The sequence below is a fragment of the Chenopodium album genome, chromosome 27 (genome assembly GCF_948465745.1).
Source record: "Chenopodium album chromosome 27, dcCheAlbu1.1, whole genome shotgun sequence".
Taxonomy (NCBI): domain Eukaryota; kingdom Viridiplantae; phylum Streptophyta; class Magnoliopsida; order Caryophyllales; family Amaranthaceae; genus Chenopodium; species Chenopodium album.
Genome location: NC_137860.1, coordinates 22276034 through 22303452, shown reverse-complemented (window position 1 = coordinate 22303452; position 27419 = coordinate 22276034). Strand labels below are relative to the sequence as shown.

At 37.0% G+C, this 27419-nt stretch overlaps 3 protein-coding genes and 1 pseudogene across 5 annotated transcripts; 1 reads left to right on the top strand and 3 right to left on the bottom strand.

Annotated features, from left to right (window-relative positions):
- Window positions 1-3274: 3274 nt before the first annotated feature.
- LOC145620886 (SNW/SKI-interacting protein A pseudogene) lies at window positions 3275-5704 on the bottom strand (annotated as a pseudogene). The gene is made up of 2 exons (XR_014108312.1): window positions 5566-5704; window positions 3275-5333 (listed from the first exon to the last, which is right to left on the bottom strand). The product of XR_014108312.1 is annotated as an SNW/SKI-interacting protein A pseudogene (transcript).
- Window positions 5705-6896: 1192 nt separating this feature from the next.
- LOC145619239 (ubiquitin-conjugating enzyme E2 36-like) lies at window positions 6897-12882 on the top strand. Of its 2 annotated transcripts, XM_081673887.1 has the most exons (8): window positions 6897-7054; window positions 7191-7218; window positions 7388-7474; window positions 8829-8887; window positions 10087-10128; window positions 10205-10278; window positions 12019-12116; window positions 12625-12882. In XM_081673887.1, exons 1-8 carry the CDS (start codon window positions 7019-7021, stop codon window positions 12660-12662), a joined length of 462 nt encoding a protein of 153 aa, XP_081530013.1. In that variant the 5' UTR covers window positions 6897-7018; the 3' UTR covers window positions 12663-12882. The 2 variants fall into 2 exon arrangements, with proteins under 2 accessions (XP_081530013.1, XP_081530014.1); XM_081673888.1 differs by lacking the exon at window positions 10087-10128.
- A 2008-nt stretch (window positions 12883-14890) lies between these two features.
- Window positions 14891-16839, bottom strand: LOC145621580 (uncharacterized). Its single transcript, XM_081676304.1, has 3 exons — window positions 16597-16839; window positions 15773-15814; window positions 14891-15693 (listed from the first exon to the last, which is right to left on the bottom strand). Exons 1-3 carry the CDS (start codon window positions 16783-16785, stop codon window positions 15148-15150), a joined length of 777 nt encoding a protein of 258 aa, XP_081532430.1. The 5' UTR covers window positions 16786-16839; the 3' UTR covers window positions 14891-15147.
- A 1646-nt stretch (window positions 16840-18485) lies between these two features.
- On the bottom strand, window positions 18486-23482 carry LOC145619350 (ketol-acid reductoisomerase, chloroplastic-like). The gene is made up of 10 exons (XM_081674025.1): window positions 23051-23482; window positions 22863-22955; window positions 21864-21929; window positions 21604-21744; window positions 21194-21421; window positions 20969-21086; window positions 20746-20885; window positions 20496-20663; window positions 20100-20255; window positions 18486-19217 (listed from the first exon to the last, which is right to left on the bottom strand). Exons 1-10 carry the CDS (start codon window positions 23348-23350, stop codon window positions 18855-18857), a joined length of 1773 nt encoding a protein of 590 aa, XP_081530151.1. The 5' UTR covers window positions 23351-23482; the 3' UTR covers window positions 18486-18854.
- Window positions 23483-27419: the final 3937 nt, after the last annotated feature.

Here is a 27419-nt window from a genome sequence, read left to right as displayed (position 1 = left end):
TATACGAGTGTATGATCCAACATATCAATCCTCTAGACACTACAAATCAACAGTAAATGTCATGTTCCAAAATGCACCAGTGTCCAAGAAGATCTCAAATAAAGACAAATACCAGAATAAAACCATCAAGAAAACTAAGTCATTTTACAGCACATTAACTACAAAAACATCCCAAATATTTTAAATTTGATCTCCATTGAATAAGCTATCAAAGTAAGATCTCTATCCTTTATCTCCTTCTCTCCAACCAGAATATTTTGGCTGACATCCTTCACACACTTCTCCTTTCCAATATCTCGCGTCTTCTTATCTCTCATACAAGCAAGTCTAAAAATGTCCTTTTCCCATACTTTCGTATCCAAACTTGCATGAGACAGGCAGTGAATGCCACAAAGTGACGCTCACAGGCGGAGTTAAGGAAGGGTTCTTCAATTAAAAAAAAAAATGTAAACGAAGGGTATATGCTATTCTACTGAGCAGCATTACTGCCCCATAGCCTCAGATAATGATAAAATTTAACATAGACATATAACATAATGATAAAATTTAACGCACACACTCCCCACCTATGGAACAAAACAAAAAGACAAGGAGAACTAAATGACAATCCAAATCTCAGTTACATAAGTTATAACTCTTAATTATACAATATTGCCAAATAAGACCCACAAAATTGTATCAGCATAAGAGTATCAGAATATAGCCGAAAAGCCAACCACCTAGCAAGAGTGTGAATATAGCGGCTCAGTGGCTCCATCGTGTAATATTGTAAAATAAAAGGAGAAAGAAATACCTATATATCTTTTTTAGTTTGAGTACCCCATAAACTCAAACTAATTCACAAGCAAGCATTAAAAGTAAGGTGCTAAACTCTTTCCATCCCACAAAGTATATGATAAGAGGAGGGAGCAACAACGGCAAATTAAGTCCAATGCAAAATGCAACTGTCTGTATATATTACTAAACTTACACAATAACCATAACCTAAGGATGCATACATACAAATTTATTTAGGAAAGTGAAGGGATTGGAACTAAACTCCAACTCAGTAGAAATTGACAAAATAATTCATTGATGGTATGAATTACAAAGTGGTTGTTGATTAGAAGGATAAAGGGATCTAAGGACTTGAGAGATTCCCAATTGACTGTGATAAAAAAACAACCAAACAATATATCTGCAATATATAATAATAATAACTAAAAAAAAAGACCAGGAGTTTTCCACCCCGAAAGCAAACAACAAATTATAAAACTACATAAATAAAATCTCAAGAATAATCCAATAACGTGTCTCCAACATCAGACAAGTCTGAAGAAAATCAGGAATAAGTGGATAACAATATTAAAAATACCGGTTTAATTTTGAAAAAAAGGCTAACAGAATGATTATAATCACATCCATGCACAACCAACTCCACTAAAGCCAACTACTACTACTACTACTACTACTACTACTAAGAGGATTAAGCTATGTATAATTATATACCTTCACTATGGTCATGTAAACATTAGCCAAAAAATAAATGTGAGAGAATCCAACTATGAATACGGAACCCAATAAATCATACGCTTCCAATAAGGGATGCGAAATTAGAAAGCAGGAAGCATAATGAAATTTGGCATAACTGGTCAACAAGCTAAATCAACCATGAGTGAAGGTGTGAAAACACAAATTTTCACATACAGATATTGACATCTAATAATAGAATTCCATATATATAAACAGAAAAGATTATGACAACATTATTTGTGACCAACATCTCTGCTTATAGTGTTCTGGAAATTTTGGAAATTCATTGCTATTCGACTTTCAGTACATAATGTTTCAACTCTCCAAGCAAATCTTAAATTTATTGCAGTTCAGCTTTTGTGCATAGAACCCTTTCATTTAATAAGCTTTGATTATCAAAATTGGTGCACTGCAATGCCATACAATTTCACAATATCTATTTGGAAAAAGAAAAAAAAAGCATATGTTCCTCCTTCAGCAAAGTTATAAGAACCACTATCATGTAGATAAAGAAAAAAAGACTACTTCACATATAATACAGTAGTTCAATTACAATATAACACTCCTATACTACATACTTGTATATTTATACTATTAAAATACTAGTATCATAAGAGTTTTTAGAACTGTAATGTAATAACATGATCAGTGTCTATGATTCTAGGATTATCTTCTAAAGCTGTCATTTCATAATTTTCACAGGTCTACTGATGGTATAGGTTATGTCTAATAGTCTTTGATTAATGAGTAACAATCAATTAATCATTGACACTCCTACATAGATATTTTCTGTGTAGCAAGGGTAAATAATTCAATTTGTTTAGAACCTAAAATTGTACTATAGTAAGACGATAATTATGACTGAAAGCAAAAACATGACAGTCTAAGAGGAGTTTAAGAAGAAAACCTTGTCCCAGTCATATACTTGTATAGCTCGAGAACTTGGGTTTCAGGATCCTTGACAATTAGCTTAAAGTCCTCATTCCACTCCAGATTCAAGTTCCTTTTCTGGACAAATGTTTTTTTTTATGGCCTATTTACACCAGTCAACCTTAATTTAACATATGGATCAGATGTTCCTTCAAAAGCTTCATTGCTCGGATAATTTTCACATGTAATATGCCAACAGGCTTCTGTACGGCAGCGCTGCATGGATATTGGATATATAACCACACACAAAAATTAAAAAATTAAAAAATTAAAAAAATTAAAAATAAATAAATAATAGAGGTAAGGAAGAGATGAATATATCCTGGTAGAAGAGGAGGGGGGGTTGGAGGGATGGGGGGACAATGGTAAACAAGTATGGTGTTAAATATTAAACATTTATTACGTTGAAGTATCAAGAATGGGAATTTCAAATGATTGGGGCCAGTGATAGAGGCTTGCAAATAGTTTCCTGCATACAGTTTTGTCATCAATTTGACCTGCTGAACCATAATATATACATGACATCTCCTCCAAGAACTTTTAGTCCAAATCCACATGTGGCTGCAAAAAGATTATAAGATCAACAAAGGGAATTGCTAACAAAATTTGATGCAACATACAAAAGGCAAAGATCATTTATTCTTGCCTGCATCATCAACTTTGTACTCTCAAGGGTGTATAGTATGATTCTCCACTGTATGTTCGAATGCATCATTAATTGAACACCCAAAAAAAAAAAAAAAAAAAAAATCTTAGTAGTGTAGGAATATCGTAGCCAGAATAACTGACACTGATAAGAAATCTTATATCAATTTTCTCTGCAATTAAGTAAAGCACCTAAACTTTTGGATAAGTAGATAACTGTGATTAAAGATACAATAACAAAGATCCATATTAAAACCTTTTTTGACCCTAAACAGTGGCCTTTCCGAGAAGGCAAAGTAATATACAGTCAAATAAAATGCAGATCGGCAAAAACAGGATCAAGTAACAGAAAAAAAAAAAAAAAATACAAATGCAGAATTAACGCCCCTTGTCGAAGTCAATCCTGCTCCTCCCGGAGCCACCATCATAGCCTTCTCGTGTAGACCCAGCGCTTGCTTTCATTGTACCTCCGCCACCAATTTTGTCCATGGCTTTCTTACCCTTCTTCACTTCAGTCAAAAACTGATCCAAACCGAATGGATCAGCCTCCTCAGCAACCTGCTCAAACTCAACAGGCCTCTCTCTTTTACCACTCTTCTCTGAAGTTCCAGTGAATCCCTTGTCAGGTTTGAACCTCTCCGTGTTCCTAATCTTCTCAAGCTGTTCATCAGCTCCGCCATACATTTCATTATCCATATCTTTCTTCGGCTGGTATAGAGTGGAAAGTGTAGCTTGGGCGGTAAATAAGCCCTTGTCATATACATTGTACTGGTCATCAGCAGCAAAACCAGATTCCATCCCCTTCTCTTGGTTGAACAATCGCTGATCATACATGACTTCACCTCTTCCAGACCCAACGGACGCCATACCAAGAGCAACCTTCTCACTAATATCACGATCCCTATCTCTTGTAATCTTACTCTTCTTTCCCGTTGCAGCATCTTTGGCCTCCAACCTTCTCTCCCTTTCCCTCTCTCGTCGTCGCTCCTCACGAATTTTCTCACGCCCCAACCTCTCTTCCCTCTCCTCTTTTGCCTCCCTTGTAACTTCTCTCTCTCCTCTGCCAACATAATTAGATCTCAGGTCATCATCGTCCATATCCATATTTCTAGCAGATGGAGCAGGTGCAGCCACAGGAGCTGCAATACCAGTCCTCTCAGAACGTGCCTTAGCAGCCAAAGCACGCAGCTCCAGCTCCTTCTTTTCCTTTTCCTTCATCGCCATCTCCTTTTGCACCTTCGATCTCATTGCAACAGCTTCTCTAGCCTTCTGCTCTGCAACATACAGGGATTCAGAAAGCTTTGCAAAATTGTCATTAATCTGCACGTCTTGAAGGCCCCTTCCATCAGCTGCAAGCCGCTTATCCAATGGAATGGTGTAACCCTTGGGATTCTTCCAGTTTGAAATGCAAGGTGGAATCTTCCAGTCCTGCTGATCTTTCACTGTCACAGGACGAGGTGGTGAATGCATGACCGGCACAGGTGGTGACCCCGAGGCCCTGGGAACCCTCTTATGCTTGAACTTAGGAGGTTCAAGAGGGTCCACCGGCATCTCTACCATCCTAATAATTCTCTCTTTCGCACCAGAATTAAAAGCCTGAGCTTGCTGCGACGGCTTATACTTTATGAACTTCGAATCAGATGAATGCTTAGGCACATTCTTGGGCTGAGCAGCACTCAACCTCACATTAACAATCTTCTCAATTGCAGCTTTAGTAGCTTCAGTAGTCTCTTCAATCTCTTTCTGCAGCTCTTCCGCTTCTTCCTCAGAATCAGACTCCTCCCCTCTCAAAATCTTCGGCACAAGATCCCTATGTTGCGAATAAACAATCTTCGACGCATTTTCATTCTGTTTCACTATATTATCAAATGCCACATTCCCTTTACTATCCACAGTAACAGGCAATATCTTTGAACTTGGTGTCTTATCCCTACCCATTCCCAAAGGATATTGAGCAATATGAATCTCTGGGAACGCCCCACCATCACCAAAATCTTCGGGTTTTCGAGGTTTGTACCCGTCCCGTTTTAAATAGGGAGGTACATGATATTCCTTAGCAGCCAAAGCCTTTTCATCCTCTTGAGCACTAAATCGGTTCTTGAACCACGGATCATTAGTGTGGTCGTATTGCGTCGATGTCGATGACTTTGCCGGTGGCAGTTTCATCGGCGACATCTTTCGATAAATCAAACAAACAAACAAATTCCAGAAAACCTCAAATTTATCTCAAGATTCGAACAAATATGCTGCCAATCAACAAAAATGAAAGATAATCAATCTAATGAAACACCAAATTATAATGGAAAATATGATTTAATTATTAAATTATGCTCGTTAAATTGTTCGAGTATTTATAACCTAAAAAGTTCAATAACCCGAACCCTAAAAACACTATAATGACAATAAAATCAACCAAAGTGCGGAACTAAACCCTAGAATTTGAAATTGATATTCAATGATTGAACAAAACTATCTTACCTCAGAAGCTGCGTCTATAGAGGAGAATTCAGAGTACGCTTCAATGGAGGAGAGCGATGCGGGAGGAGAAATTGCAGCGGCGCAGCTTACAACTGAAAAAAAAAATCCAAATCGGGGTAAAAATAAAAGAGAAGTATTATTTTATTTTATTTTTTTTTTTTTTTTTTTTTTTTTTTTGCTTTCAAAAAAAAAATAAAAAAAGAGAAGTATTTTTTTAAGGGGGTTTATGTTCAACCCTTACCACAAAGTGTGACTTTTAATTATCCCTTCCATTAGGCTATGGTTTGTTTTATGAGCCTAAAAGATCATTAATACCTCTAACTATAATATAATGACTATTCAAAGGAATGTACTAATTATCTTCATATATAATTCGATCCAATATATATTCAGTACGTAATTGCACAAGTGTCATGGACACAATATCTTCAACATAGTCTCTTGAATTATTGAAGAGTTTAACTTTAATGGATTAATTTGTGATTACCTTCGGAATTGTCCCTTAATCATGGTTGTCTTTGTCCCTTTCTTGTAATGATTCATTGATTTACATGTTTTGTGTAAAAATTTGTTGGCAACACTAATTTATCCCTTGTCCCTAATCATACTGTGTCAAATCCATAAATTCTTGTGCAACCGTCAAGCATATTCACTTATGTTAAAGTAGGCTAATTCATCTGACGCATAGAGCTGACAATCTCTAACTCAACCCAAATTCGACTTGAAGCTATTAAGAGAAACTCGAACCTGACCTGAATCAAACTCGAACAATATGAAATCAACTTGATTTGACCAACATATCATTTTTTGTAATAACATTACTTCATAATTCGTAAGTTTTAAACTACTTCTGACAGTCTTGTATCATGACTGAAATTCGATCTTAAATCTAACCTAAACTCGACCTGTTGACTCGAATCCCCCCTTCTAATATGTAACCATAATGACCCCACCAACACAAACCCAAACCTAAAGATATTCAACTCGATGCATAACCGAACAACTCATTTGACATGTCTAACCCTGATCTAGTCTGTCTATGTCGTTTTTAACTTGGCTAGGCGAACACACCAACCCACATCGATACTAACCCGAAAAATATCTGATTCAAAATTTGACTTGTATGAGCACAATAATTTAACATAACCCAAATATAGAATTAGACTTGATCCGATCCGACTCAACCTTACCTAACTTGACCTGAGCACTCGAATTGACACCTCTAAATCCGTCTATACGGTTTCCAACTCAGCTAGGCGAATACACCCACCCGGCCTAGTTGCACGACTTGTCACGGAAATACTACTTTATACCACTACCACTTTATAGCTTCTTGCATAAAGCCCTCCTCCCATTACCATTTTCCAATATCGATTCCAAATTTCCAATCTTCAATTCTGCCTCTTTCTCTCTCCTGATCTACCACCCCTTTTCCCCTCTTTCATCTCCATTAATGGCGAACAGCAATCTTCCTCGAAGAATCATTAAGGTAACCCCTCCATGAATCTCCTTCTCTAAATCTTCGATCTTCATTTCAAAATTTGTTGCATCATTTTTACAGTTTTCTTACTTTTTTTTATTAATGGGTGCTTCTTTTTCTTTGATTTGTTTGGTAAATTGAACAGGAAACTCAGCGGCTTCTTAGTGAACCAGGTAGTTTTCTCCTTTTTCCCCCAAATTTTAATGGGTTTTTGTTGTCTGAAAATTAGTTCAATTTTACTGTTTTTAGTAATGATTTTGAAGCTTGGGATTCTATTTTTTGAAATCGAAATTGTTCTGCAGTTTGTGTATAATTTATAATCCTTTGGAACTTTCAATGTAGCTCCTGGAATTAGCGCTTCTCCCTCTGAAGAGAATATGCGGTACTTTAATGTTATGGTTTTGGGTCCATCTCAATCTCCTTATGAAGGTTTAATTTTCAACCCTTTTAAATTTCTTTGATATTTTTTTGTCTGCATTTCTTTTTATTAAGTTATTAAAATTGCATGCTGTTTGTTGCTTATTCTTGTTTGTATATCCTGTAAAGTTTGTGCTTGTATGATTAATTTGTAATTTACTTATTCATAGATCTTTGAATTCAATGAGATCGGTATGCTTGTGTATTATTGTGGATCGAATGGACATCGGGTTGGAAAGAATCTTGTTGTGCTTGAAATTTTGCTTGCATATATGTGGATCACTATATAAGTATGTAATAGAAAAGCTGTGGAAGCTCATGTCAAACTTCCATGGAAATATATGTATTATAGGTCTCTAGTGGTTCAAAGTTTTGTGTTATTTACCTATATTTTTAGAGAGAGCTTTATAAAAGTTTGTTGGTGAGTGAAAATTCATTCTAAGTAATCTACTTATAGTAACTTAAATTAAGCAAGAATTATTAAGAAAGGTTCATCAATGAGTGCCCTTTAAGAGTAAATCATACTAACTTTTTCTTCTTCCTTAACTTCAAAACTTTGTACTACTTGTTTAGATTAAACTAAATTTCATATCATTTTTGAAATTTTTGTCACATCGCCCCTTGTACTCAAGAACTCACTATGATATTGCCTAGAGTACTCTTTGTAAGTTGTATCCTTTGAATCCTCTTCCACAGTTCCACCATTTATTTAAACTTGTTATGTTGGAAAAATAAATATAAATATGAAGTATACTTTTTATTGTTCAGCTTTGGCATTGCATTGATAATATAGTTGATGACTCTTACCATTTCTCGGAGGAGTCATAAATAATCTTAATTGACATTGAACCAAAAGCTTGGACCCTGCAACACAAAACAGACTTGGAATAATAATAGGATGTTAGGATGCAATAATGCAGCTGAAGATTTTGCAAATCACTTAGTAGCTTCTCTAGTATTTAAAGTTAAAAGGACAGGACTCAAAGTCTTTGCTAAAGCCAATCCCACTCCTTTCCTTTTCACTAGTTTTTTTAGTACTATGTGTCTTTGGTATCCCAGCTGGAACCCACTAATCCTCCAATTTCCTCCAGCTTTATTCTTGGATATTTATCATAATGCTTTCCTGGGAAAAGTAAACACAGCATGATATGTAGACCCATAATTGCTGTTGTGGATCTGCTTTTGACATATCAATGATATCATCATGCCAATCATGAGCATATAGGTGAAGAGTTCAATTTATCATTATCAGCATACATCCTTCTGACATTATTTGGCATATTTTGCAATCCTTTCAACACCAGTTGTCCATTTGTATTTCTGGATTTTTTTAAAAAATTAATTTTAGAATTTTGCTCATGTATAGGGGGTGTCTTCAAGTTGGAGTTGTTTCTACCAGAAGAGTACCCAATGGCACCTCCAAAGGTATTATGCATTCCATGATTCTTTCAGTGTTCAGTATGACTTTGGCGTACATTTATAGTGGTAGCTTATTATTGTATATCACACCATTACCAAGTACCAACCCCCACAAGGAGGGTAGAAGGAAGAGAAATAAAGGAAGAAGGTTGGTTGTTGATTATATGGAACTTGATTATATGCTTCTTAGGACTGATACTTCTAAGACCTCTTATGCTGACATAATTCAATGATTTAATGACAGTCTTTCTAATCATTGATCAATCTAGTTATGTCTCTTCTAATAGATCTCTGCCATCTGTTTGCACTTCTCACCTGGCCAATGTTTTTGAGTTATGATCTTTCATTTGCATCTTTTGTCCAAAAATGAAGTTGATAAAAATGCTATCACATAGTCAAAGATGATGTGTAAAAGGCAGCTAAGTAATTAATAATTTTATTTTGGTCTCACTTTCATTGATTATGAGCAAAAGATAGTAGTTACCACTTTAAAACCATGGAACTCAATTTTGAAAATTTTAAAAATTTACATGAAGAGTCAATTCTTGTAGCATGGTTTGTCTGTGATTGAATTCTGAAATTTTAACTATTTTGATGAATTAATGTGGAGGAATTTAGAAAGACCACTTTTCAACTCAACTAGGGCTATGACTTGTTCGTTTTTGCTTTCGTGATAGAACCGGAACCTATGATCTTCTTGTTTGGATTGACACTTGACAGGCTTGAGTTGATTATATGTTGCAACTAGTTGGGCAGATATTTAGATCTCCACTATTAAAATTTGTTCTCTGATGTATGACCAATTGCTCTATCTGCATAGAGATTTTATGTTTCAATTGCGGCCTTTGGTATTATTAGTTGCTGCCAAGGTCCTAGGTCCACCAGAAAGATATTTCCAGGGATAACGTTTCTTATATGCTCATCCTAGCTGACTCTGAAACATTATTGTTGATCTGTCATATCTTCTTGCCCTTTTCCAAGGATTGATAAAGACAACAAGCTTGTGTTTAATTTGTTTTAACTTTTATGTTTCAAGTTTTGTCTAATGACTGTTGGAATTGAATGTGGTATAAGCTATAACAAATTGACATTTCTGTTGGCTAATTTTCTCTGGCTAATATTGCAGTTCAAGAAATGAAGTTTACTGCTCTACAAATCGATTTTTTGTTCATTTTTTTTAATTATCTTTTTTTTTTTTTGAACAGGTCCGGTTCTTGACTAAGATCTATCATCCAAATATTGATAAGGTGTGAACCTACATTTGACCCAGGATATGCTACAATTTGATTCCTGGCAAGCTAATGTGAAATTTTCTTTGTGCAGCTTGGAAGGATATGCTTAGACATCCTGAAAGATAAATGGAGCCCAGCCCTGCAGATCCGAACAGTATTATTAAGGTAAATTGTTGATCCTTCAATTCATGAAAATTTATGTATTCAGTATGAAAAAAGTGTACACCGCTAATATTAGTTTTAGTTACTTCAACAGTTTGTAGAATGGGAGAAGAGATTTAGCTTGAGAGAAGAAATGAAAATGCAAGAATGTCTGCTTTTATAGTATGTTAGATTGTTAGCAACTATCCGGTTTCCTTATTTGAAATGTTTTGTTTGGGGTTTTTAGTTTGTTGGAGTAGACTGGGGGTGTGGCTGCTGTGTGTTGGGGGGGGGGGGGGGGTTGATTTTAATGAATTTATTAAAATGTAATTGGAACTATCTGGGACTTGTGTTCAAAACATTGATAACATTCCTGAAGTTCTACCCTGTGCTTTTCAATCAGGTTTCCTTATTATATTGATTTTTCATATTTTAACAAGAAAAAATATACCGGTGAAAAGATGTACTACCTCTGTTAATAGTTTTGTGCAACTTTGGGGCTTGACACGGTCGCCAATGCAAAACTTGATAATGATGATTAATGTTTTTTAAGGGTATGTAATTAAGGTAGAGAGAGAATGTTTAGATAATAATCAAACACCACTGCCACCACCAAGACTATCCAACACCACCCATACTGCCTTCATCAACACCACCGCCTCTTTCAACGCCGGTGTCACCACTACCACTACCACCCCCACGAAACCACCACCATTACCACCCCCACGAAACCCACCACCACCACTTCCCACGAAACCAACCACCATCAACCCCACAAAACCCACCACCACCACTTCCCACGAAACCAACCACCATCAACCCCACGAAACCCACCACCACCACTTCCCACGAAACCCACCACCACCAACCCCACGAAACCCACCACCACCACTTCCCACGAAACCCACCTATACAAAACCCACCCCCACGAAAAACAAAACCCACAAAATCATCACTACCAATTCGACAAACCCATCACAAATTTAATTTTTTGAAAGTTGAAGAGAGAGAAAGAAGATCTAAACAAGATGTAGTGAGATAATGAGATTGAAAGAGAGAGAAACCCACCACCACCAAACCCACGAAACCACCACCACTACCAACCATACGAAACCGCCATTCTCACGAAATCCGATGAAATCCCACCGCGAAAGCTTGACGAAATCCCAAACAAAAACCACCCCCAAAATCCCAGAAATCCTAAGAAACTATTGAAGTTGAAGAGAGAGAAAGAAGATCTATAAAAATATAAAGAGATAATTTGATTGAAAGAGGAGAGAGAAAATATGGGGAAAGATGATGAAGAAGATGAAGATGAAGTTGAATGAAGATGGTTTTGGGTTTCTTGAATTGAAGATGAAGAGTTGATGAATTAGATTGGGTTGGTTGGGGTGAAAGTTAGTGTTAATTAAATCTGATTATAGTAAGTAATTGTGTTTTATTTTTTAAAATGAGGGTAAAATTGACATTTGACTAGTTTTTTTTTACTAAAAGAGGAAAGAAATTTTTTGTTGCAAATAATACTTGGTGGACAAAAATGGCAAAAGTTGCACAAAACAATTAACGGAGGTAGTATTGGTCTTTAACCGTTGGTGATTGTCTTTGAGATTCCTTTAGATACATTATTGGATTAATATTTTTCTGAAAGAGGGTTGTAGTGTGCTACATTTAGTTATCTCTTGCAAAAGGTTATTTGTTACTCTTAACAGCTAACTATCTGAAAAAGTTTCGGGATCAATGACGGTTTTATTTCTCTCAAATTAGTATCCAGGCTCTTTTAAGTGCTCCCAACCCAGATGATCCCCTTTCAGAGAACGTTGCAAAGCACTGGAAAAGCAATGAAGTTGAAGCTGTGGAAACAGGTTTGCAACTACTGCTCCTCTAAATATTACTAAGAATATAGATATCCTAAGCAAGTATATTGCCCTTGCATTTTTTTATTTTCAATTTTTTTATTGAAATGTGATATAAGTATGGTAAAAGATTAATCGAACACTGATTAGCAAATTACAACATACTTTCTCCATCCAGAATCAATATACAAATTTCTTCGGACCTTTGTAAAAAGCTACCACATTTTCTATCATAGTAATTGAATCTCTTTAAGTGATGGAAAGAGTATAGAAATGACAGTGTGACAATCAAGATGATAGCTGATTATATTTGTAAAAATCGTGTCATATCCTTAACTTTGTACTCCGTAATTTGTAACAATGTGACAATTAATTGAGATACTGGGATTTTGGGAATACTATCATTGTACTGGTACTTTTTAGTACTAGTACTTTAATATTGATAATATTATAGCTGTGCAAGATTCATTGGCTGTCTAATAGTCTAATACGTGTGCTGTACACTATCATGTTGCAGCAAAGGAATGGACGCGCTTATATGCAACAGGAGCTTGACAGCGGGCGCTTATCACACAAATGCATTTCCCCATTGTAACTTAAAACCAAATTACAATTACTACTGTTTATTTCATGGAAATGGAAATTGAATCATGTTTTGATGATTAGTGTGATAATCTGAAGGCCTCCAATTGCTGGTTGTAGATGAATCTCATCATGAAACTAATTTAGTCTTGAGTTGTTATCGAAACCTGTAATGCTTTTTTCCTTTCATTTACATACTCGGGCATGTTTTGATGGGTTGTTTGAGAGGGGGGTGGAGGGTTTTTGTGGCTGCAAAAAATCCCATGGGGACATACTCACTATAGCCATTGTTATGCCTATATTGGCGTATTTCGTGGAATTAACCTGGTCTTGAAAAAATTTTCTAGGTTAGATATTGCTCTAAGAGTCATTTATCAAAATTTCGCATTGCCAAGACTTTGTGAACTTATCTGCTAGATTTCTGATTCTCGTTTTACAATCTCGTTCCAGTTTTAGGTCTTGTTCTTTTCACCTTAAAAAAATAATATTAAGTAAAAATAATTTCAGTTCAGTAAAAATAAGTTCAATTCAGTAAAATTAATTTCAGTTCAGTAAAAATAATTTTAGTTCAGTAAAAATAAGTTCAGTTCAGTAAAATTCAGTTTTCTTAAAGAAGATTTATAATAGAAAATCAGTAAAAATAATTTCAGTTCAGTAAAAATAATTTAATTTCAGTAAAAATAATTTCAGTTCAGTAAAATTAAGTTCAATTCAGTAAGTTCAGTTCAGTAAAAATAATTTCAGTTCAGCAAAATTAAGGTGAATCAAACAGGGCCTCAGTGTGAGCTCGTATGTTGAATTGGTATCGTTACCCATGCAAATGCTTGCTAGTAGTTGCAGTAAGGTGTAATTTTTGTCAATCATTTCCTTAACCAAAAAGTTAATCTAAGATTGATGATTTTCAATGATAAGGCTAATTGTTTAAAATGATTTTTTGCAATGCAACTTAAATATGTTTGGGATGATTTAACAATTTCTTTTATGGTGTGCTATGGTTGAGTTATAACATTTTCTTTTATGGTCGCAACTTAGAGTTTTTTTTTTTTTTTTTTTTTTTTTTTTTTTTTTTTTTTTTTTTTTTTTTTTTTTACAACAAGAAGTCAAGAAGTGTCATTATTGGTGTTAATATGTTACTCCCTCCGTTTCATAATGTTAGTCTCATATACTATTTTGGACGTTTTAAAAAGATATACCCATATTGAATATATTTTATTTATAACTTGATTTTTTTTGGAATTAATAAGTTGTGGATTGATAACATGACTCTAATTAAGGAAATCTTTACCTTAAATTATGCAATTATGACTTGTGATTTCCTAATAAAAAATTTAAAAAGTTAAACAAGGTAAACTAATTATGAATTATATTGTACTTTAATGTTAGATTCCAAATATATTTCTTTTCTTATTTTATGTGATTTATTCCTTATGTGACTAACATTATGAAACGGAGGGAGTAATTAATGTTACTGACTTAGGGTCTGTTCTCTTATGTTGAAATTCAGTTCAGTTCAGTTCAACTCAGCTCCTAATTTTCTTCTCTTATAAAATATTCATTTCAGTTCACTTCACTTCAGTTGAGTTCAGTCAATGAGAACAGGCCCTTACTGTAAGAGGTCAATTTTTTTGTAAGAATCTTCTCCTATACCTCTAAAAAAAAATGTGTAGTGTGTGACCTATTTTTTGAAATTAGACAGCAAGATCCCTATTAATCTTATGGATGAGAATTAGTTAATTTTCATTTTTATCTTAGCAAAATTAGAAGTTTGATTTTCAAGAAGTTTGTCTCACTTGCTTATTTTCCGTAACTATTGTACTCAAGTATATCCATTCCATTCTATTTTAATTAGTTCATATTTCAATTTCATTGTTTGACGTCTCATTGAATTTGCCCCACACCATAAATGACACAAGAGATTACTACTTTGTTATCACGTGCTTCGCCATTCTCTTTTTAATCTATATATGCCAATGCATGATCGTATAATGGAGGGGGTACATTAACAATATCCTATGGGGCAATTTCAATAGAATGAATAAGTTGCATGGGAACTGTCTTACAAATCAGTGCTATCCTATATGCATGACCGTATGAATCATACACATTGCATAAAATACAAGTTTCGTGTTTCAATGTTTCATATGAAATTAATTGACAAAATTAGGCATGATTTCAACTAGTAGACCTTATTACACCTTTCAATCTCTTCAATTAACATAGAAAATTCCAAAAATTACAGTGTCTGATAAAGAATTTCCAGTGGAAGGGTGGAACTAAACAAAATCAAATGCACATACTCTACTAATATTAATCCCCCTCCCCCTTTAAATTTCAAATCCACCATTAACAAACAAATTGTAATTAACAGCACTGAAACCGCCACGAAAACGTGATTAGGAGTTTTTAAACAGCCAAATTAATCCTGGTGAGGCTGAGTCTGAACTATCTTTCAGTACTGCTAATTAGCCCCTAGGCAGACTATTGCATGGAGCATTTTCTTCCCACCACCTCTCTTCCCTCCTCCTGCTGAAAGCGAAGACGGCGAACAACCACCAGAAGTACTGCCACTGTCAATGCTAGGACCAATGCAGGAGCTCTCAGTCAATGATGCTAACTTCTGCCTCTTTACAGTCTTCCTCATTTTGGTACCTGTTGCAGAAGGAAAAACAGGAACCAAGCTTTGACTAGTACCAGAACCACCACTATCATTCAGAGCACTGCCTGAGCTAATCATCGACGATGCTAGCTTAGGCTTCTTCCTCGCCTTCAGAGATGCTGATTTGGTGGTTGTTGCAGTTGAAGGAGAGACGAGGACAAGTTTGTCATTCTCTGGTTTGATTGATTTGAAGGAAGTGATTGAGCACTCTTGCCAATTGAGAGCTTTGAGATCCTTGATTGCTTCGTTGAAGTCCATGTTTGCTTTGATTGATGATGAAATGTCTTCGGTCAGAGTTGATCGCGCTGCGTCGATTGGCTCGAGTTGTTTCAGTGCTTCTTCAGCTTTCTGCGATCATTTTGTCAGTCAAATGAGAGTGTAAGAGATGAAGAGAAAATTAAGAGAGAGAAGATGAAGAGTACAGAACCTTCCGTTGACTGGCCTTCTTGAAACCATGGATTGAAATTATCTGCATTTTATGGAGAAAATCAATCAAAATCTCAACTATTTCACATGAATTTTATTTGAAATTTTCATTCGTAGCTTCTCAGGGAGATAAATGATTTCACAAAATGTGAAATGACACTGAAATTTCTCCTCGAAATTAAGTGAAATCGAATTTGAAATCAAAATTCACAGTGACATTCAAATCAACTAGTAACGCCATAATTTATTTAGAATTTCAGATACAAATGAATTATAATCAAATTTACAACTACTAACATGAAAATTTTGAGAAATTCTAACGAAAAACAGGTTTTGATTCATAACAAATTCTAGTTCAACATCAACAGAGCAAACTGATTCACAAAAACAGGAAATCAAATCAAATTTTCTCATCGAAAACTACGACTTAAATAATTTCTGAGAAATTCTTTCGTAAATCAGGGTTAATTCACACCGATTTCCAATTTTACCAACAATCAAACTAAACACATTAGATTCACAGAGCGAATTGATTCACAAAAATATGAAATAAAATCGAAATCTCTCATCAGAAATTTCAACTTAAACAAAATTTCTGAGAAATTCCTTCGTAAATCAGGTTTAATTCACACCGATTCCAGTTTAACCAGCAATAAAACTAAACATATTCGATTCAAATTGCTGTAAACCTCAAAAAACACTTAAAAACAGAGAGAAAATAGATTTTAAGTAATAAATCAAACAAATTAGCAAAAAATTCAACAAAATCGCATCATGAAAACCTAGAAATCAAACGAAAATTGAAGAAAAAGTGATAGAAATTACCATATTGAGTTGATCGGCGGTGAAGTTGGCAGAATCGGCAGATTGGAGGAAGGAAAGGTAGTTTTCGAGAGAGAGCTGCTTCTTTTCCTTGAGCTTGAAATTGATCATTTGCTGCTCTGTAATGTGCGTATGATGATGGTGGTTATGGAGCTGCTCTGCAACTGGACTCACCATCGCCATACTCGCCATTCTTTCTCTCTCTAGAACTTTCTCTCTCTAGAATTTTTTTTCTCTCTAACTGCTGCTGAGAGTTGGTTGTGAGTTTTGAGATGGAAGCGTTTTAAGTTGGGTATTTATAAGAGGAGTTGATTTGAATTTAGTGATGATCACATTTTAGCGGGCATTCTTACTCTTAAAATTTTTGAAAATGGTTTATTTTTGTGCTATTTTTTTGAGAGGTGGAAAACGAAAAGAATTGTTAAATACTAGTATAATCATTAAAAATCAGTAAGTTAAATACTCCTCAACAAGTTTCCCTCAAAAAATATATATATACTCCTTAACAAGTACTCTCTCCGTCCCCAATTGTTAACCTGTATATATCTTCCACTTTATTAAGTTTTAGTGTTTTACGAGTATTTGAGTGGAATTGATGAGAGAGAAAAGTTGTGGGACCTAAAGTATTTTTGTGAGAGCAAAATAGGGAGTACATAAATAGCATGGAGCAATCTTTAAGGGACAGTTTAAAAAAGAAATTGGGGCAAACAAAAAAAGACAGAGGGTGTATGATATTAAATCAATAAAAGTAAGTGTTAAGAAACTTAAACCTTATGTGAAAATATGGTCTAACATACTCATATTAAAGATTATGGAGTAATCAATTACATACTATTAAAAGTGAATCTAGAACACATGTCATTCACTGGTTAAAAATTTTCCCTCCACTCTATAGCTTTCCTTTTTTTTTTTTAATTTGTCAATCCTTCATGAAATATATTTATAGCCTATAATATTTACTTTCCATTTGGGTGATTATATTTTTGTCATACACACTCAAACAAAATATTTTTATATGTATATATTTTACAGTAATTCTTTTTTTTTTTTAATATTAAATTGTTAAATAAATATTGTAATTCACTATATAATTTATTAAAATCCGTGCATTGCACGGAACTTTAACTAGTATCTAATATAATTGATTGACATATAAAAAAATAAAAAGGAATAGACAACATAAAAAAGTTAAAGTTTTCTTCCTTTTTATATTTATAATTCAAACACGGAATTAAGATAAGTCTTTATTATTAACCGGAAGTATCTCCTTCCATTTTTATTACAGGGTTCCCTAAATAAGTTTCAATCACAATAAGTTACAATTTGGTCTCATAAACTCCAATTTTTATCTTTCCATTTAGGTGCACTTCAGCCGTTGCATTCTAGCCTATTGTCTTCCTGATTCCTTAGGGGCAAGATAAGATTAGTAATGAAATAGATTCTTATTAGCACAAGTAACAAAAAGCTTATTCTAAGATTGTTGCGACTTGAGAGGGTTGCTCCATGTCATTGCTAATTTGCTAAACGAGAAAATTCTACTCCTGAAACCATTGCTGAATATCTTTAGTACTAATTGCTAAGCATCTCCTTTTTTCAGAGTTTACAGACTTTGTTTTTGCTTCACATTTTGACTAGAATTGCCTGTATAACTTCATGTTTACATTTATAAACGACATTGGTGGGAGAAAAAAACCTTGTTTCACAAGAGGAATTTTGTACAGTACATCAGCAACAAAGATGATGTCGACTGGGGACTGGGGGAGGGGGGTTCGATGGACTGTTGAGTACTTGAGTTGAGTTCGAGGAACATGCAGAGACCAGTGTAGCCATGCAAGTGATGGCAAGCTTATAGCGGTTGTGACCATAATTAAAAGTAGGGGCAGGAAGGCATGTAGAAACAATAATACTCTCAACAAGTAACTTTTAGCTTTTGCTTTAATAAAGCAAGCATTGACAATGAAGTTTATGACAAGCATGCAATTGTAGAACGATGTACGGAAAGATCTTTATTTCCTACAGCATCACACGAACCAGGCATAAATGATAAGATAGCCCCGGAGGCATTGCAGCCACATACTACAACATTATTGCAGCCACATACTACAACATGACAACACAAGTTAGACAGGCACTCTCTAAAGTCCCAAATTGAACATAAAACTCTAGCCAAAACTTGGAGAATATAGAAGGTCTTGTTTCACGGGACAGAAAAGATTAAAGTACAATAAGCGCAGACCTTACAACTCAATACCTAATAATACTTATGCCTGGCGCAACTCAGGGCGCACAAAATCAGCATCAGCAGTCACAGAGATATCAACAGATGGTCTGAGCTCTGCGCAAATTCCAATAGCTTCATGAACAGGATCCGACAAGAAGTTGCTGATCAAATCTTGGTTGATTGGAGCACCTTTGTCAACAGCTACAAAGGCTTGTTGGTTTAAAATGTAATCAAAACGAGGGGCCCATTTTCTTGATCCAAGTCTTGCTGTGGTTGAGCAGTTGTCAACCATAAATGAGACACCCCGGGCATGCATGAAGGGGTTCAAGGAATCTACTGCTTCAATCACACTCTCATTGATGATCTCAGAGTAAGAGTGACCCTTCTTCCTCAAGATCTCAATCTGGTAACATTATATCAAGGTGTTAGAGAACACGTCTCCCAACATATATACTATAAAACAGCACAAAGTATTATAAAACGCTCCATATGAGATTAAGCTTATGGCAGATAATTGAAATAAAATATCTAGGACTAAAGTGTGAAGAGTACGCCTATACTAGGTCAGCTGATGACTGATTTCCTACACAAATCCTCACTAAGCTATTTATATAAGTAGGTTCAATCAGTTCATATCACTTTACTTCACATATTACTATATTAGTGCATAAAAAACACTTTGCTGCTACCCAAGTTCGATTGAACTTGAAAAGTAGCGCTAGCTCTTCACCACCTACACCCCCCAGCCCCAAAAAAGAGCCCATAACTACCTAGACATTCATTTACTTGCACAAGAAACAACATCATGTAATTTTTCCCAATAATATGAAAGCAAATCTTAAAAATCAATGCACATATGCCATGATTGCCATCTAAGAAAATTAGCAAGGCATCAACAACAGCTAGGGAATTAGATCTATCACAAATTTAAAATTCAGGACATCCAAATGAAGGAAACATTAAGTGTTGCATGCAAGAAGTGATATTTAATTAATTTAATCAAGTGTGACGATATATACATAAAAAAAAGAAGCAAAAGCTACAATTAAACAAGGGAAACAAGACAGGTTGCATATGTAGTAAAACATCTACCCTTGAGGAGGCAAGGCAAGCTTACAGCCCAAAGTCTCTTCTCATGCATGTTTAAGGGATTACAAAGAACATCATGTGATTTTAGTAAGCAGAAATAATATTTATTAGTATCTCACTATCTTGAGCTCTTTTTAGACATTGGAAGCAGTCATATAAATTTATGAACCTTGAGCAAAGTAGCAAACAGTCTTACCTGGGCCATCATAAGAGCAACATAGACACCAGCAGTAAAAGGATATAATGGGCCCAAGTCACCTGCAGGTCTGGTTTCTCTGACTTTCTGACCAACCTTCCACATTCTGGTTTGATCAATATTACCCATTGGAAAAGCTGGGAGGCCTTCCTTTTCCTGGAATGAAAAACACAGAGAGTTAAGATAAACTTCAAATGGGCTAAAATATAACAGTTCGAGCAAAACCTCAATACCTTGAAAAACAAACATTTTTACTATAACATGATTCAACACTGATTCCTTATACCAAACATGGATTGGTTTTGTTTGAATTTTAAAGTAAAATATCTCAATCTTAAGGGATACTCGAAACAGAGGTGATGACAATTTTTTTTTTTAATGATAAGAATGACATACATAGAATCGTCGTCCAGCCAAAACAACACTTCGGATCTCACTACCACTAGCAACATCTTCATAGCACTCATACAGAATGTCCATGGACGGGTAGTACGAGGCACTGTAAGCTGTTTGGAAATCCTTTTTGCCTTCTTCTGACAAAGAATTGTACAAGGCCAGCATTCCCTGACAGAATCAATGCATATCAGCAGCCATCCACAAACAACTTCTGGCAAAAACTATAACTTAATTATTTAAAAAATTCAACCTTAGTCGAGATGGTCTTTGATATGACCCCAGTAATACACTCAACAGTGTTCTTGTATGCTAGATCTTCACTCATTCCATTTTCTGTATACCTTCTGAACAAGCACTCAACAATTCCATGAACAGCACCAAGCAAGATACCTACAAAGGAAAGAAGCAAATTGATTCGTTGTCTCAAAAATACATAAGGTGGTAACACAAGAGATAAAGAAGGTTATATCTACCTCGCTCCCCAAAGATGTCACTCTTGTACTCCTGCTCAAGAGTAGTGGCAAATGTGAAAGGGGATCCAAGAGCAACTGACCAGCCAAGTGCTACATCGGTAGCCCTACCATCAACATCCTACAAGCAAAAAAATGGTAAATTCTAATAATATTGAGTGCAAATTCAAGCATAAGAAAAAGCACCGCCAACAATGCATTCGCAAGAATCAATGAAAAAAGCCAAACCTGGTGAACGGCAAAGCTAGAGTTGATTCCAGCACCATTGACCTCTTTACCTTGCACATACAACCTCCTTACAGAAGGCCCCATTCCCTTTGGGCATACAGCAATCACACTGAAATTTTTAGGAAAGTCCTTTCCCAAAGATTGCAGATGCCCCAAAAGAAATCCATGAGACAACCCAAGAATGCTGTTTGGTTTCATGTGGGAGAAAATCTTTTCGTAATTGTCAGCCTGAAATATAGACAAAGGAAAGGGTAAAGTTAATTTAATCATCATATAACATTCAGCTGAAAACAGGGACACGATTTCCACTACAATTTCATAACTAACAGAACTAATTTAAATATGCAATTGAGATATGTGGAAAATAAAGCTTCCATGCTAGAGGAACAAGATTGCAAAGAGATATAAACCTGAGCAGAGTCGGAAATTAGCAGCATCACAAGATCACTTTCGGAAATGGTCTCCCACATCTCACCTAAAGTGTCATTCTCTTCACTGAACCCAGCAGCACGTGCCTCAGCAAAAGAGCTAGACCCTTTGCGGAGTCCAATCTGCATCATACGAGGCAAAAAGGCCATGAGTGACAAAATATAACTTGAAATCACACATTTTCGTCACAAAGTGACAGAAGCTTGATGAAAGGATGATAGAAATTTAGCATCCAATTAACCTTGACAACAATATCAGACTTTGCCTCTGTTAGAGAATCCCTCAAGTTCTGAGCTTGAGCAGGGCCCTACAAAAAAACCGAACATGATTAATATGGACCCAAAAAGGAAAGTTTAAGCTACTAAAGCTCACTACTTTCAACAAAACCACTTCAACATAAATTTCTACACACTGTTAACAATATTCTTGACTTGTATAAACACTAAACAGCAGAGGAAGACAGTTCATCAGTAATTCTAATGACATCTTATTTACTTATCAATTCTATCTTATTCTATTAGTTTTCCTCTCCACCCGTCACAAACAAATAAGAAAGAACTTGATCAAAAATCTCATATATAACAGTTTTTGATTTAAAGTGGCTTTTATAGAATTTCTTATTAAGAATTACTGCTACAGTTAAAACTAAATATGACCAAAACTGACTCTCCATGATTACCATTTCATAAACTAATGGCTAAAAGGTGATATAGTGATATACCCTTGTTTGTCAATCTAGAGCAGTGAATTGATGCATAAAGAGTCAATCTAATTCATTAGTCAGCTTAAAAGCAGTTCTTTATAAGAAAAACCAAACCAAACCAAACCAAAACAAAACAAAACAAACAACCATTAATTCATCAACCCCATTAGCTAAAACAGAGGGCATATTGGGAAATTCATTAATATTCATCCAGAGCAAATAGAACATTTAAGAGTAGATGTACTGAACAATATGATATACAACCAACTGATGTACTTTTTAAAGTAAGTTGCACATAAAAATTGAACAAAAACTTCACACTAATTCACAAACATGCCATTGATATACACAAATATGAAATTATGAACCACATATCAATTTTACTTTATGAATTTCCCAGCTAAATAATCACTGATTTAATCAATCAATTTTCCTATTACAAAAATAACCATCAAATACACAACAATCAAAAACCCTAAAAATGAACATCAATCCGTACAATTCATTAAATCAAATTTCTCAGTCAAAATACAATACCTGAGAACCCCATCCAATAACACCAATCTTCTTAACACCCTTAAATGCTTCCGGCAACAACGGAAACAAATTCCTTCCTCCCCTCACAATGTACTGCAAATTCACACAACACCCAAAAAAAAGTCAATCATTTCACCATTTCACAAAAAAAAAAAAAAAAAAAAAAAAATAGAAAAAAGATGAGAAACCTCGTCATGACCGGAAAGAGTGACCTTCTCCTTCTTAAAAACAGAGCTGTCAAAGTCAAAGGTGGTGGCAGGCGGCGAGCTAATAGAAGGCGCGGAAACCATTTTCGCAGAAAGCGCAGAAGATCCAGTACCACTAGAAATAGCACGAGCTGATGATTTGAGCGACCTACACGATTTGGTAGAAGAAGAAGAGCCGATAAACCCTAGGTTGAAAGCCGAGGGTTTAGGGGTTTGCTTCAAGGCGGATGATGATGATGTAGAAGAGGAGAGAGAAAAGGTTGTTGCAGGAGTAGCCGCCATTGATGGATGGGATGGGATGGTAGGTGGAAGAGACAAAGGAAGAGAGTGTGTGAAGAGATGAGAGAGATGATGGAAAAGTGGCGGAGGGTTTATTGAGTGAGTTTTTATAGTGAGTTGAGTGATGAAATGAAGGTGAAGATATGCCCTTTGTTGAGTACCAAAACGTATACTTGTTGGATTATTATTTCTTTATGAATTTTATAAATTGAGTTGGTACCAACTTACTAAAGTTACTACTAGGAATTATTTGTGTCTCACATTTTTTGCAAATTTTTTATTTTTATTTTTTCTAGAGGTAGTATTCTTAAATTAACAAAAATTAATATTGGACGTACTCGTACTTCGTATTTAGGTTATGCTTTGTTTATCTATTCAAAAAAAAAAAAGGTTATGCTTTGTTTATCTAAAAATAAGTTCGGATATCTTCAAAAAAAAAAAAAAATTCGGATTATATTAGAGTTTAAATTTTCTTTTTTTTTTTTACGATAAATTTATTGTTACCAACAATTTTCTATTGTAGATCTATATTATAAAGTTGATGTCTTGATGCACTCGTAAACTTTGATGGACGACGGATAGATGAATGTGAGTGATGTGTAATACATGTCGTTTCGGGGTTTTTTGTGTCCATCGAGAGAGTTACAACACTAAGACTGGATGCTCACTTGGACGCCTGTACCTGCAAAACAACGGAGCACCAAATGGTCGGTGGTCCGCCTCCGAAGCCTAAGTTAGTAAAGGTCCGAAGAGTAATGTGCGGAAGGAAAGGGTTATCTGCTCAGATTCCGAGCTCGGGTGTACTGTTCTCTTGAGAGTGACAGTTCTGACAATGATTGGTAATCACTGAATATTCCTCGTGAGGTGTGAAAACGTGAACGTAAAAACATAGCCCTTAAATGAGGAGGTTGTCTCCTATTTATAGGCTCCTAGAAAAGTGTGCACTCCCTAGGGTTTCGTGCCCTAGGGAATGTCACGCAGCTTTTTGCAGGCCTTGGGATTTGGGCCTGAAAGCCGCCAATCCCAGGTCCTTTTTATCTGCCTGCCACGTGTCGTGCTATGGGAGGTCCAAAGTGGCGCCCCTTCCAGTGACACGTGGCGGACTCTGATTGGGCCAACTGGCCAGGGTATTTTTACCCAAATCATTTGCCCTTCACAGGTGGCACGTGCTTGCCACGTGTCGCCTGTGACAAGTGTCAGTATCCGAGTGGTCGGATTCAAAAAATTACTGTGGAGGGAAAAAATTAGGGTTTTAACCCTTCTATAAATAGAAAGTTTCACCCCCCCCCTTAGATTTACACCTTTGCGAATCTTTGGAGAATCTTGGACTTTTTGACTTTAAGAATCTCAAAATTCCCTAAGTGTTTTAACTTCTCAAGCATCCGACAATCGGCCAACTGTCCGACCGTTCTTCAGCCAACCAAGCGTCTTTCACCCTTCTTCTAAAGGTAACGCCTGTTTTTTCTTTTACTTTTCATTTTTTCTTTGTTTTCGAAAAAATGGTTTCCCAATCGCATGCGGCACGGCATAGGATAGGGATCAGCCGGTCACCGGGGACAGCTGAATCTAGAACTAGCAGTGCCGAATGCTTGGCCAAAGACCCTGCTTTGCGAACTTCTCCGAATCCGACCGTTTCCGTGTCTGTGCAGGACACTATGGCCAGAACCAAAAGAACAACAAGAAAATATAACTCCGATGGAACTTTCTACCATTCGGATGGGTCGACTGTATATTCAGACGGCTCAATAAGGGCGCCTCGAAGTGAGGTGTCGGAGCATCCTGACAGCCCTTCCTATCTTCCTCCAACCCCCACCTACTACCATTCGCCCACAACAAGTGGAACTCCCAGTGATGGAATCCCGGGGGAGGCGGATGAAACATATGCACTCGGGCCTTCTGGACAGGCGCCGGAAGAGAGTCTAGGGGAGGACCCTGCTGGCACCAGTCGGCGGTCCCGTAGCTCTAATGAGAGCTCTGATGACGAGTCGGCCTCGTCATCTTCTTCAGAGAATGCCTCCATTACTTCAGAGGAGGCAAGAACCAAAATAGATTCTGCCAGGGAGTCCCTGGCAGTGGACAAGGGGGAATCCTGGGCCGAGCCGAGCGCTTCCAGGCTCTTGAAGAAAGCCCCCTACTATCATCACGTTCCGCCTAGCAGGCGGAGCTCCATGGAAAACGGCCTTGCCAGTTTTAGGCGCAAGGTCGTCCTGGGCCATGGCTATACTTTGTGTGTCCCTAATAAGAACGACACCATTACCTGGCCAGCTATGAGGACCGAGCATTCGGCTGCTATGAGGCGGCCTTCCAAGCTGGCCTCCGTTTCCCTCTCCATCCGGCCGTGGAGAGGATCTTGGATGGATACCAACTGGGTATCTGGCAACTTGTACCCAATTCCTGGATCAACATTCTGGGGTACGTTGCCACCTGCGAGATGCTGCAGGTTGAGGCGAGCTTTGAAGCGTTCGCCCATATGCACTATCTTAGCAGGGCGCCGGCTAGGGGCGGTGAAGGCTGGTACACCTTGACCACTTGCAAGGGGTACATGATGGTTGTTGGCAAAGAGAACAAGTGGAAAGACTGGAGAAGTAAATTTTACATAGTCAAGTCTGCCGACAGCCGCCTGAACCAACAGTTCAACAGGTGGAATAAGAATCCACCTCTCCTAGCAGGTAGGAGTGCATTGCCGCCTCTTCCTAGGCGGGCAAGGGAGGAGATCATGGACAAGGGTTTGTTTACCATGTCCGTGAAGACGAATGATGAGGGGGACAAGGAGGTCACCCCTCAATGCTATCTCCCCTTGTACAAATGGTTTGAGGAGGGGACGTTCTTAGCCGCCTTTGGGCTAAGCACTGAGATGCCGAGAGGTAGTCGGCCGTCTGTTTAATATGCAATTTCATTTTGCTTTTCAATACTTGTTTGATGATGCTAACACTTGTTCATTTTTGCAGATAAAGCAATGGAGAAGCTCTCGGCCTCCAGGAAGCCGGCTGTATCTGCTGCTCGATACAGATCAAATGTCCTCAACAGGGCAGAGGCAACCACCCATACCAAGGTGGATGAGCAGAAACCAGTCGGTACCCCCAGGGTGAGAACTTTATACTTAGCATTTCTGTCTAATGCTGAATTTGTCCGAATGTTTTCTGACTTGTTTTATCTTGTGTTGATGTAGGGTGCCCCCACCAAATCTCCCTCGAAACCATCCAACCCTAAGCTCCAGAAGACTAGGCCTGGTGCAGCTGTATATGGTCCCAGAATGTCCATGCCCCATTTGGCAAAGGGTATTGGGCTGTGGATGGCCGTCAGGTCTGTAGCCGGACGATGGATGAGCTTGCAAAATTTTTGGCATTTGTCACATTTTTTCACCATTTCCATTGCATCCGACTCCAGAGTTGGCCAAAAGTAGACCCGCCTGGCCTTGTCAGCGAGGGATCTGCCGCCTATATGGGAGGCGCAGAATCCTGAATGCAACTCTTCGAGGACTTCCTTACCCTTCTCAGGGGTAACACACTTCAACAGGGGTTTCAAAAAACTAGCCCTGAAGAGTTCTCCTTGTCGCAACTCGAAGTTAGCCGCTCGTTTTTTCAGAACAGCTGCCTCCTGTGGTGAGCCAGGGAGCGTGCCGTCTGCAAGATAAGCCCGGATGCTGTCCATCCAGGTTGAGCTTCGGTCAAGAATTCCAATGGGGTCTTCCTCATATATACTTCTTTTTTCCATGACCTCCCAGAAGACTGACCGAGGCGTTTCACAGGAGGCGGATGATGCCAGCTTGGACAGAGCATCCGCCTGATTGTTTGAAGACCTGGGCACTTGACTTAGATTGAATTCTTCAAGTGTCCCTACTTCATCCTTGACCGCCTGCAAGTATTTAATCATGGCCGGATGAGTGGCCTCGTACGTCCCATTGACTTGGAGTACGACCAGTTGTGAATCCGAGCAGACGTCAATTTTCTTTGCCCCTGCTGCCTTACAGTACCGAATGCCAGCAAGTAGGGCTTCATACTCGGCCTCATTGTTAGAGACCTGGAACTTGAACCGTAGTGCATATTCATATTTGTCTCCTTCAGGAGACTGA